This window comes from Polyodon spathula, chromosome 7, assembly GCF_017654505.1.
Source record: "Polyodon spathula isolate WHYD16114869_AA chromosome 7, ASM1765450v1, whole genome shotgun sequence".
Taxonomy (NCBI): domain Eukaryota; kingdom Metazoa; phylum Chordata; class Actinopteri; order Acipenseriformes; family Polyodontidae; genus Polyodon; species Polyodon spathula.
In genome coordinates, this window is record NC_054540.1 from 17,535,362 (window position 1) to 17,547,586 (window position 12,225).

The 12,225-nt window shown below is 37.4% G+C and overlaps 1 protein-coding gene across 5 annotated transcripts in view; it reads right to left on the reverse strand.

Moving 5' to 3' along the window:
- Window positions 1–12,225, reverse strand: part of LOC121318270 (regulator of nonsense transcripts 2-like) — a 34,536-nt gene that overhangs the window by 16,146 nt on the left and 6,165 nt on the right. For all 5 annotated transcript variants that reach the window (XM_041254771.1, XM_041254770.1, XM_041254769.1 and 2 more), the window contains exons 6-11: window positions 11,661–11,816; window positions 11,307–11,410; window positions 10,995–11,080; window positions 5,584–5,692; window positions 4,364–4,477; window positions 146–262 (exon numbers count right to left, since the gene is read on the reverse strand). In XM_041254771.1, the coding sequence (XP_041110705.1) occupies window positions 146–262; window positions 4,364–4,477; window positions 5,584–5,692; window positions 10,995–11,080; window positions 11,307–11,410; window positions 11,661–11,816 (686 nt within the window). The remainder of the gene's footprint in view (window positions 1–145; window positions 263–4,363; window positions 4,478–5,583; window positions 5,693–10,994; window positions 11,081–11,306; window positions 11,411–11,660; window positions 11,817–12,225) is intronic.

Below are 12,225 nucleotides of genomic sequence, written 5' to 3' on the forward strand. Positions count from 1 at the left end.
AGCTTTTAATTATTTTCTAGATCTTTACTGTTTATCCACTGCAGGGGTCAAAAAGCAAATTTTGGATTTAACATTTGATACATAAGGTTATATTTTACAAAATGCAATTCAATACACATTACATGAATCTAAGCATCTAGCTTACCAAAAGGACACTGGTCCTCAAGTGGGATTCTGGTGTCCTGAAGAGAAATCGGCCAGATGTCTCCAGAAGTGTACAGGCCATTTCAATGTGGTGATGAGAGAAGTCAGATAGTAGCATCTGTGTAAAAATAGCATTGAGAATAAAGGTATTTTTGTTTGTTTTCAACAAATCCTCAGCAAGATGGTAACAAAAAAATGATTGATAAATGGCTGAACAAAAAAATACAATTTGCAACCTACAGCTTGGAGATCGCCGGTTCGAATCCATGCTATGCCACAGACGACCATGGACAGGAGTTCCCAGGGGGCGGCGCACAATTGGCCAAGCGCTGCCCATGCGGGGTAGCGGTTAGCTTGGTTGGGGAGTCCTTGGCTCACCGCACACCAGCGACCCCCGTGGCTGGCCGGGTGCCTGCAGGCCAGCCTGTACGCAATTCAGAACTGTGTGGTCCTCCGACGCTGTAAGTTCTGAATATGGCTATGCAGCTGGCTTGCAGAGCTAAAAAGAGTGGACGGCTGACGCCTAAACAGCTGACTCGTTTTGGAGGACGTGAGTGCTCGGCCTCATCTCTCTTTGGTACAAATTAGCCATTTATGAGCATGATGAATTTCCATTAAATACATACTCTTTACTCTTCCTGTCATGAATATTTGCTAGAGTGAGTCAAAATACCAATAAATGTTAAGATATGTTCAGGTCTCAAATAACTATATAAACTTTCCAAGCTCTTTACTTAATCTGAATTCAGGACAGATACTACACATGCATCCCATTGCCAAATTTTGACAGTGTTTAGATATAACTTGTTCTGGAGGATTCAACTACTCACTCAAATTACAACCAATTAATGTGTCACAAATCAGTTTTGTAATCAATTACATTATAATAGTTGACCTCTTGTCGACTAATGCTAAATGAACCTCTGCTACTCAAACTGGCCTATTTCTATCCCATGATGGGAATCAATATGTACAGGGGCATCAAAATGTTAATACAGTTCATAACTTCTGACATGAACTGCATTTGAGAAAGTCTGCATTTAAGTGCAGCATTATACTCATTTAAATATATATATATACACATAATTATATTATATAAATACACAAAATATTGTCATTTAGAGCATTTATTTGCAGAAAGGAGTGGCATAAAGTCACCCAACATCAATGTGAAAGACTGGTGGAGAGCATGCCAAGACGCATGAAAGCTGTGCTTGAAAATCAGGATTATTCCACCAAATATTGATTTCTGAACTCTTCCTAAGTTAAAACATTAGTATTGTGTTGTTTAAAAATGAATCTGAACTTATTTTCTTTGCATTATTTGAGGTCTGACAACACTGCATCTTTTTTGTTATTTTGACCAGTTGTCATTTTCTGCAAATAAATGCTCTAAATGACAATATTTTTATTTGGAATTTGGGAGAAATGTTGTCAGTAGTTTATAGAATAAAACAAAAATGTTCATTTTACCCAAACACATACCTATAAATAGTAAAACCAGAGAAACTGATAATTTTGCAGTGGTCTCTTAATTTTTTCCAGAGCTGTATATATATATATATATATATATATATATACACACACACACACACACACACACACACACACACACACACACACACACACACACACACACACATATATATATATACACACACACAGTGCCTCTAGAAAGTCTACACTCCCTTTCAAAATGTTCACCTTTTGTTGCCTTATAGCCTGGAATTAAAATGCATAGACATCCTACCCCACAACTTCCAAGTGAAAAAAAATATTCTAGAACTTTGTAGAAAATTAATTAAAAATAAAAACTGAAATAGCTTGGTTGGACAAGTGTCCACCCCCCTTGTAATAGCAATCCTAAATTAGCTCAGGTGTAACCAATCGCCTTCAAAATCACACACCAAGTTAAGTGGCCTCCACCTGTGTTAAACTGTAGTGATTCACATGATTTCAGGATAAATTCAGCAAGTTCTGTAGGTTCCTTCTGCTGGGTAGTGCATTTCAAAGTAAAGACTCAACCATGAGCACCAAAGCGCTTTCAAAAGAACTCTGGGACAAAGTTGTTGAAAGGCACAGATCAGGGGATGAGTATAAAAATATCAAAGTCCTTGAATATCTCTTGGAGCATGGCCAAGACGATTATTAAGAAGTGGAAGGTGTATGGCATCCAAACTGGATGACAGAGCAAGAAGGAGACTGATCAGAGAGGCTACCAAGAGGCCAATGGCAACTTTGCAAGAGCTACAGGATTTTATGGCCAAGACTGGTCAAAATGTGCATGTGACAACAATAACCCAAGCACTCCACAAATCTGGCCTGTATGGTAAGGTGACAAGAAGGAAGCCATTACTCAGGAAAGCCCACCTTGAATCCCGTTTAAAGTACGCAAAAAAACACTCAGGAGATTCTGTAGCCATGTGGCATAAAGTTTTGTGGTCTGACAAAACTAAAATGGAACTTTTTGGCCTAAATGCAAAGCATTATGTTTGGCGCAAACCCAACACAGCGCATCACCCAAAGAACACCATCCCGACTGTGAAGCATGGTGGTGGCAGCATCATGTTATGGGGATGTTTCTCATCAGCCGGGTCTGGGTCACTTAAAAGGGATAAAAGGGAAAATTAATGGAGCAAAGTACAGAGAAGTCCTTGAGGGAAAACCTGATGCCCTCTGCAAGAAAGCTGAAACAGGGACGTAAATTCTCCTTTCAGCATGACAACAACCTAAAGCACACAGGTAAAACTACACTGGAGTGGCTAAGGAACAAAAAGGTAAATATCCTTGAGTGGCCCAGTCAGAGCCCCAACCTAAATCCAACTGAAAATTTGTGGCATGACTTGAAGACTGTTGTCCATCAATGCTCCCCAAGGAACTTGATAGATCTTGAACAGTTTTGTAAAGAAGAATGGTCAAATATTGCCAAATTTAGATGTGCAAAGTTGGTAGAGACCTATCTCAACAGACTCACAGCTCTAATTGCTGCCAAAGGTGCTTCCACCAAGTATTAACTCGGGGGGCGGGGGGACACTTCTCGAATTTTGATCTTTCAGTTTTGTATTTTTAATAAATAATGTTTCTCAATAAAAAGCTTTTCCCCCCTTAACAGTGTGGAGTACGGTGTGTAGATAAGTGAAAAAAAATCCTCATTTAAATGCATGAAACTCTGAGGCACTGACACAACAAAATGTGATAAAAAAAGTTCAAGGGGGTGTAGACTTTCTATAGGCACTGTATACCATATATATAATATATATATATATATATATATATATATATATATATATATATACATACACACACACACACACACACACATATACATATGTTTATGAAACAGCCTGTAAAAAATGTGATGAAATAAAAAATGTTGGACAGACCTGAACAGCTTTATATTAAAGAATTCAGAACCACCTTTCATTAATTAGAAATAAAAAATGAACTGAACCAATAGTACAGCACTTCACCACTCAAGACATGAAATGATGTAACGTTTGTAGTATTAGAACAGCTAAAATTAGACAATGCGACATATAGAAGAATAAAAGAAAGTAAATGGATAAACAGACTGAACACAATTATACCAGCGGGACTCAACAGAAAAGAATGAACTAATTAATTCCAATAAACTGTATAAAACTTAAAAATAATTAAATAAAATTAATTAAAAAGTTGTGCATGCTGATGTGCTGGGGAGCCAAATCAAGGCTGATCCTCAGAGCCAGCATTGCATGATATATATATATATATAAAGTAATGTTACATTTTCCCATTAAATAAATAAATAAATAAATAAAAAAAAAACATTTGTTCAAAAAAAATAGTCAATTAGAATTAATATAGATTTAAAGATACCATTTAAAATGATGTCATAATATACAGAACACCCTTACCTCAAGTATGAATAAATCATGGATTTGAATATAAACAACAAGTAGTTGTCATGCCGTCAAAGACCTATGTTATACCTATCCAATGTTTTGATTTAAAAACACAAGCTCCCTTGAGAAAGATACGTACAACACATCGAAACAATTAATATACAGATTTCAATTTCATGGGTCACCAACACATTCTGTATACATGTTTATAAAACCAAATATGTACCTGAAATGGTTTCTATGATCCTACTGACGTGAAAGGTTTCACTTTTCAAGCACTGTACCACAAACTAATACCTAAACATTTGTTGAAAAAAGTAAATTAAGCCACCAACCTTTAAACAGTGAAGAGTGTCAGATTTAGAAAACATCTTGAACTTTGTCAGCTCTCCTATAAATCTTACAGTCTTGTTTTTTGTTTCAATATTGATCTGGTCCTTCTTCCGTACCTTAAATAAAAAGAGAAAAACAAAAATAGAACTCCACTACAATATGGTATTTTTCCAAATCAGGCTGTCCCTTCAAACTGGATGACCGAGCAAGAAGGAGACTGATCAGAGAGGCTACCAAGTGGCCAATGGAAACTTTGCAAGAGCTACAGGCTTTTATGGCCAAGACTGGTCAAAGTGTGCATGTGACAACAATATCCCAAGCACTCCACAAATCTGGCCTGCATGGTAGGGTGGCAAGAAGGAAGCCGTTACTCACGAAAGACCCCCTAGTATCCCTATTGAAGTATGCAAAAAAACACTCGGGAGATTCTGTAGCCATGTGAAATAAAGTTTTGTGGTCTGACAAAACTAAAATGGAACTTTCTGGCCTAAATGCAAAGCGTTATGTTTGGCGCAAACCCAACATAGTGCATCACCCATAGAACACCATCCCTACTGTGAAGCATGGTGGTGGCAGCATCATGTTACGGGGATGTTTCTCATCGGCAGGGACTGGGGCACTTATCAGGATAGAAGAGAAAATGAACGGAGTGAGGAAAACCTGCTGTCCTCTGTAAGAAAGCTGAAACTGGGATGGAAGTTCACCTTTCAGCATGACTATGACTGAAAGCACACAGCCAAAGCTACACTGGAGTGGCTAAGGAACAAAAAGGTTAATATCCTTGAGTGGCCCAGTCAGGAACCCGACCTAAATCCAATGGAAAATTTGTGGCATGACTTGAAGACTGTTGTCCATCAATGCTCCCCAAGGAACTTGACAGAGCTTGAACAGTTTTGTAAAGAAGAATGGTCAAATACTGCCAAATCTAGGTGTGCAAAGACCTATCCCAACAGATTCACAGCTGTAATTGCTGCCAAAGGTGCTTCCACCAAGCATTAACTTAGGGGGGTGGAGACTATATAATTTTTTTCTAAATAAAAACTTTTTTTCCCCTTAACAGTGTGAAGTATGGTTTGTAGATAAGTGGAAAAAAATTTAAATGCATGAAACCGAGACACTGACGCAACAAAAAGTGAAAAAGTTCAAGGGGGTGTACACTTTCTATAGGCACTGTATGTGTGGGTTGGAAATAATTTGGATGGAAAAAAGATTAAATACTCACATGAAATCTGAAGTCTCCTTTTAGCATAGAGCAAAGGTCCTCTGCAACATCAGACATGCAAGGATGCAATGTAGCAACAAGGCGAGCATAAAACGGAAGTAAATCCAGCCTGTGAAAATGATAATTTTCAATTGGTCAAATAAATACAAGTTACAAACCAAATATCAACATGAAATGCAAATACTGGTTAGTGACCAGTTCACTGATTGACTCATTTATAGTTTTAACCAACGTATTTTGCAATTCTATAAAGGTATTTTGTAAATATATAAAAGGTTTTTTTTGGATCTACCCTACAAGCCCCATTTTTAATGTATAAAGCCCCTTACAGTATGTGGGTATCCCCAAACATTTCAGCTTTTTCTCCTTTTGTTGGTTAAACTGTAAAAATGACTAGTCACTGCATATTTCGAGAATGCTCCCTTAATATGCCAATGATCAAGGCTGTTTTCTTAAAAAAAAAGGAAATTTTACAGATCACTTCTGCGGGCTAATAGCGAAAACGAGGGAACAGCACAAAGAAAAGGGGACAAAAAAACAATTATTTAATTCAAGTCTACCCAACACTCTCCCTGGAAGGTGACACTTAGATTCTAGTATAGTAACCAAGCTTGTTAAATTTGAAAATGACACAAAAATAGGAGGAGTGGCAAACATTGTTGCAGCAGCAAAGGTCCTTCAAAATGATCTAGACAAGATTCAGAACTGGGCAGACACCTTGCAAATGACATTTAATAGAGAAAAAAGTGTAAGGAACTGCACGCAGGCAATAAAAACGTGCATTATAAATATCATATGGGAGATACTGAAGAAGGAATCTATGAAAATCTATGTCAGGGTCTGGAACCAACTCCCCAGTAATGTTGTTGAAGCTGACACCCTGGGATCCTTCAAGAAGCTGCTTAATGAGATTCTGGGATCAATAAGCTACTAACAACCAAAAGAAAAAGATGGGCCGAATAGCCTCCTCTCATTTGTAAACTTTCTTATGTTCTAAGTCAGCAACAGGTCCTTTATGTACTTTTCTAGTTAAACCATATTGACTACGCGTAGTCCATCAAGTTGCAAAGTAAACTTAGACAGAGAGAATTAAATCACTGAAAAAGTAGAGTTGGTTACAACCTGGTCAAAATAATTAGAACAAAGGATTGCTTTAATCCAAAAATTGGAACACTGTAACATAGGAGAATAACAGCATACCATAACAGCATTTCCAAGTGGTTACTATTCAGATTAATTATGTTTTATTCAACAGGGACCACATTAGGACGATATCTTAAACTATTACAAATAAGACAACAAAGACTTGACAGCAGCCATCTTTTTCATAGTCAACATCATCAGGAAACTTTGGAGATCAAAAGTTGCCATTCCAGTTTATATATACCAGGGATGTAAATAAGACTCCTATTACATAGCAGTTTCACCCATTCCAGGTTGTATTATGTGCCTGATTAGCCCCAGTGTATAGGTAACAAATTCAGGTGTGTCTTATTAAACATAGTAAAGCCAGCAATGGGTGTCTTATTCTCATCCTTGTACAATTACATGTTATGTTGTCCTTTCTCAAGTTTGACTCAGCACCTTGGTACATTCAGTACTTTATTTGTAACTATTAAGAAACCGCACAGTCAAATCACAAAGCAATGTTATGCAAAAGGGCAGAACCACATTACATGCAAGTAATCAGGTGTGCCTGTAAGGCATTTAGGGCCTGCTGGTGCCTGATCAGTGTGAACATCTGCCATCTGGAAAGGCAAATGACCAATAAGGGAAGATGACAGCTGCTATGGATATTATGCACAATAACAACACACTAAATGCAGGTAGTGAGCAAGGTGTGTGACGCCAACATCTATGTATAAGGAGTTATGCAGGGTGTGCCACCCACCATAAATATTTTTTAATTCAGTACTGAAAGGAACCTTACCAGGTAAACACCCCTCCCTTCCAGGAAGAACCAAAATGCCTCACAAATCTGGTTGAACCAGTTAGGTAAGACATTAAACACAAGACTAAAATCAATTTCTGTACCACTCATTAGCACTAGCAGCATTCACACCTGTATCTTTTTTCACTCCATCTTTGCTTTATGCTTCTACTTTGTTAGTTTCTCTGCTTTCTATTAACTTCTGTCTTATGGTCTATCTCAGGGCTGTCTAACAGATGGCTCGCTAACCTCCTCTATCTGGCTCTTCAGATTTTGAAGGCTCTTAATGACTATGAAAAGACTACCAAGACAATCTGTAGTTTCTAGTACAAGCAAGTGCAGTCCAAATGCAAATAAATAAAGTTGTGTTTAAGTATATATTTTTCGTAGATAAATCATGTTATTTGTGCTTATTACAAGCACAACTTCAGTATAACCGATTATCTTGACTTTTTGCCTGTCACAGCTTAATATAACCTGTTTGGCGTTTCATAAGAAAAAATAATGACTGAGATGACAACAGATTATCATTGCACTGTTTAAAACACCCGGTACAAAAAAAAAAGAAAAATTGGTGTATATCCAATAAAACACTGGAAAAACACAGGAAATTGTTACTCAGTTCATTGACTTTACCCCTTTCCCTGCAAAAACATAAATAGAATACAGTAACCTACAAAAAACAAAAAATAAAACTTTCAGTGAAGTTGGGCAATGTCCCTCCTTCCTGACTTGTATCTTGCATTGATTCGTTCTGAATACTTTAAACCCACCCCACTACTGTGTGGTAGCACATTCCTACATTTCTATTGGAGGACTGCAACATGTGTGCAAGATTTAAAACAAAATTACAATTATTATTAGAAGAGGATTGTTCTTGCTTGTGAGATTTAAAGCTATATTACAGTTCCATCATAAGGTGTATCTACATGCTCGTGGAATATAAAAAAAAAAAAAGCACACAGAAACTCCAGAAGAATATGGCTGTCACCATAAGGATTTTGTTTTGGGAGACAGCAGAGAAGCAAGAAGGTACATTTGAAGTGTGCAAGTACTTTCGACTTCATACATATTGTGACAGAAAAAAAAAATGAAACTATAACTTTGGAAAGTAACCGAAAACAATAATTTAAAAGATTTACATTAAACTTGAAAATAGCTAAAAATAAGCACTGAAAATGTAATTAATACAAAAAATTAAAAACAGAAGCTCTAAATATGCCACAGACCAACTGAAATTATTACATTTATTTTTTACTCATTAGCCATGGCCTCTGTGACGTCACTCGTGGCTTGTGGAGTGGAAGAAACCATGGCTAACTAATAAAATAAACAGAGTAGGTTCAATCCTCCAATCTCTATCTCTCCATATGTGTATGTATATCAGTGTATAAGAACTCTCTAGGTCATTGGTATGGCTCTTTTATACATACCGAGCAACAAAAGAAACGTATTACTTATATTTGAGCATCAAAAGAAACTGATCACTTATATTTAGATAAAATTCACTAGATGTGATCTAAAAATGACAAACTCTCTTTTAGAGCAGGTGCAATTTTTATTGTGCTGATTAACAACTGACATCACGCAGATGCTGCAAAACGATCTGTCGATCTTGGGCAGGTGTTGTGACTCTTGGTTTCCCAGTTCGTGGCCCGTCATTGACACAGTGTGTCTGGTTATACTGACCCACCAGGTTCGAAATTGCTGGCTGTGACCACCCAAGGCCACATTACGCTGCCCTAGTCCAGCCTCCAACATGCCATTTGCATGAAGGCTCTGCTGTCTTGACAGACGTGGCATACTGTTTTTGTTTTTTTTTCTTCTGTGATTTTCTTCATTGCTTTTATTAAAGCTTGTAATTCAACAGTGAAACCACTCCATATCCAGTGTCCAATCAACTGTCTCACTAATTGGGTGATTAAGGGCATATCCTTCAGTCACAGTCACTCAAGCGTGTCATGGTCATGGATGATCGTGATTAAAAAGAAACCAAAAACATTTCAATGTCCATCATTTATATACCTCTTTTAATAAATGTGTTATAATAGTGATACATTTCTTTTGATGCTTGGTATATAAAAAAATGTTAATAAAAACCTTGGAAAGCTCTGGTCTAACTGCAATCAGACCATAGACCATTCAGCACAAGATGTACACAGATACCAGGAAGCAACATGATTTCCATTACATGAGAGCAGATGTTGAACTTCATGCTGATTTGAACTTGACTCTCGCCAAGATAAGCACCAACTAAGACGTAACTTTGCAGTAAACTAATGTGATCCATCTGCATCTCCATCTATTTGCGTTGTTTTCCACCTGATGATGTAGATATCCTTCTGTCTGGTGTTGATTACTGAAGTGTAATGCTGGCTCCAGGGATCAGCTCATTTTGCCTCCCCAGTGCATCATCACAGACAAAGGCTGAAATGCTGGCTCCGGGGATCAACCCAATGCGGTCTCCCCAGCGCATCAGCATGACAACATATGGTTTGAGCTAAGTACGGTACATCTTTGGGGTCTTCAAGTGGGCACCTTCCATCCTCGGTGTTTCGTTGACTAGCCCACGACACCTCAAGAGGGCTCAACAGTGATTCTGGCGTCCCAGCATCACCCCCCTCCATCCCCAACTCAGGAAGGTGGCAAGAAAGAAGCCATTACTCAACACCATCCCAGTGAACACCATCCCCACTATCAAGCATGGTGGTGGCAGCATCATGTAATGGGGATGCTTCTCTTCAGCAGGAACTGGGAAACTTGTCAGGATAGATGGGAGAATGGATGGTGCAAAGCACAGGCAAATCCTTGAGGAAAACCTGTTTTGAGTCAGCAAAGACTCTGAAACTGGGGAGGAAATTCACATTTCAGCAGGAGAATGACCCGAAGCACAAAGCCAAAGCCACACTGGAGTGGGTGAGCAAGAAGGGAATTAAATGTTCTTGAGTGTCCCAGTCAAAGTCCAAATCAAAAATTTATGACGAGACTAAGATTGCAGTCCATCAACGATCCCCAACAAATTTATCAGAACTGGAACTAACAGAGACCTATCCAAAAAGAGTCATAGCAATAATTGCTGCAAAAGGGGCTTCTACCAAGTACTGACTTAAGGGGCTGAATACTTATGCAACCAATAAATTTCATTTTGTACATTCTTTGCAAGTTTTGCTTACATTTAACCTAATCGTCTTGTAACAGTATTCAGTTTAACCACTACAGCTTTGAATAAAAAAAGTGTGTTTGAAAAACTGCATACACTATTTGTAATTCAACAAAATGTGACATTATTGGTAGGGGGCGAATACTTCTGCAAACCACTGCGTGTGTATATATTTTCCCCCCAGCAGGGTTGTATATTCAGATTTAAAAGTGAAAAAAGCACAACAAAATACAAAATTGATTTGGTTTTTGGTTTTTCATGGTAAAAAGAATATTTAAAAAGCTTTTGTTATTTTTCAATCATTTGTAAAAAGAGTATTACCGCTGCCTGGGAACTGTGAAAAGGGCTCGGACAAGCTTTCTTCTGTTAGATTTGGTGTTCATATTCATACAGAAATCCATTGCAGCCTGTGGAAAACAGTACAAACAAGACATTGTTATCCATTTGTGAAGCTTTCCTAATTGTGCAAGATATACAAAAAAAAATTAGAAAAATGTCAATAATTACTCAAAAAACACATTACTTGTAGAAAGCCCGGGCTATGTGCGGCAGGCTTAAGAGGTTTGAATTTGTTATTTTGTTCATAATTTATTTTACTGAAGGGAAAAAGGGAATAAGCAAACTAAATTGCACCTTGTCTATCAAGTCTCTGTTGACACAGTTTGGTAATTGTTGAAGAAAGGCATCCACTATCAGCTTCAGGTGGGAGCCTGTGCTTGCTTCTTCATCTTCTTGTTCTAAAAAAAGAAATAAATGGTCACAAAATAATCACTTCATAGAATAACACTAGAATAGCAAACCATAACTGATCTGAATTCTCATCTATATATAATGTGTTTACAGACATGCTTTTAGATGTTTAACAATCTATTGTATTTATCACTAATAAAACGCATGTTATAATAACAGTGGATTAAGAGTTGCCAAAGAAGATGCTGCTTGCCAATCGACAATACAAAATACATACTGCATACAAGGAAGCTTCACCTTGTTCATCAAGTAATTTTTTTGTAAGGTCATCCACCTCTGCCTCATCTACTGCTTCCATCTCCAGAGTATCGTCATTAATATCCAGGGTCTCCAGCTCCATCTCCAGCTCTTCTGTACTTGGCGCATCTTTGTTATCCTTCCCATCTTTAACTTCTGGTAAAAAAAAAAAAAAGTTTCACACAGATTCACTTCAAATGCAATAAATACACAATTCATTGCACTGAAGTGACAGAATATTCTAATCAGCTTAAAACAAGTATAAATGATAGACCACTTTTTAGAGACCTTTTTATGCTGGCAATAATTGGAAGTAGTATAAGACTTATGACTGATAACCAGATTATTTTCACCTTTTTCTTCTTATACAGAATTGCCTATTTATATGCACAATCTAATCAGATTCAAGCTACCTTTTTCAGGATTTGATTTCAAAATCCTCGATATATCCTACATGGAGTTTTAAGCTGGAATTGGATTTGGGGTATTGCCATGGACTCCTCCAAACTTGATGGAGTTTGTCATGTAAATGAGGCGCAATTGTTTTCCAATTAATTACAATGAA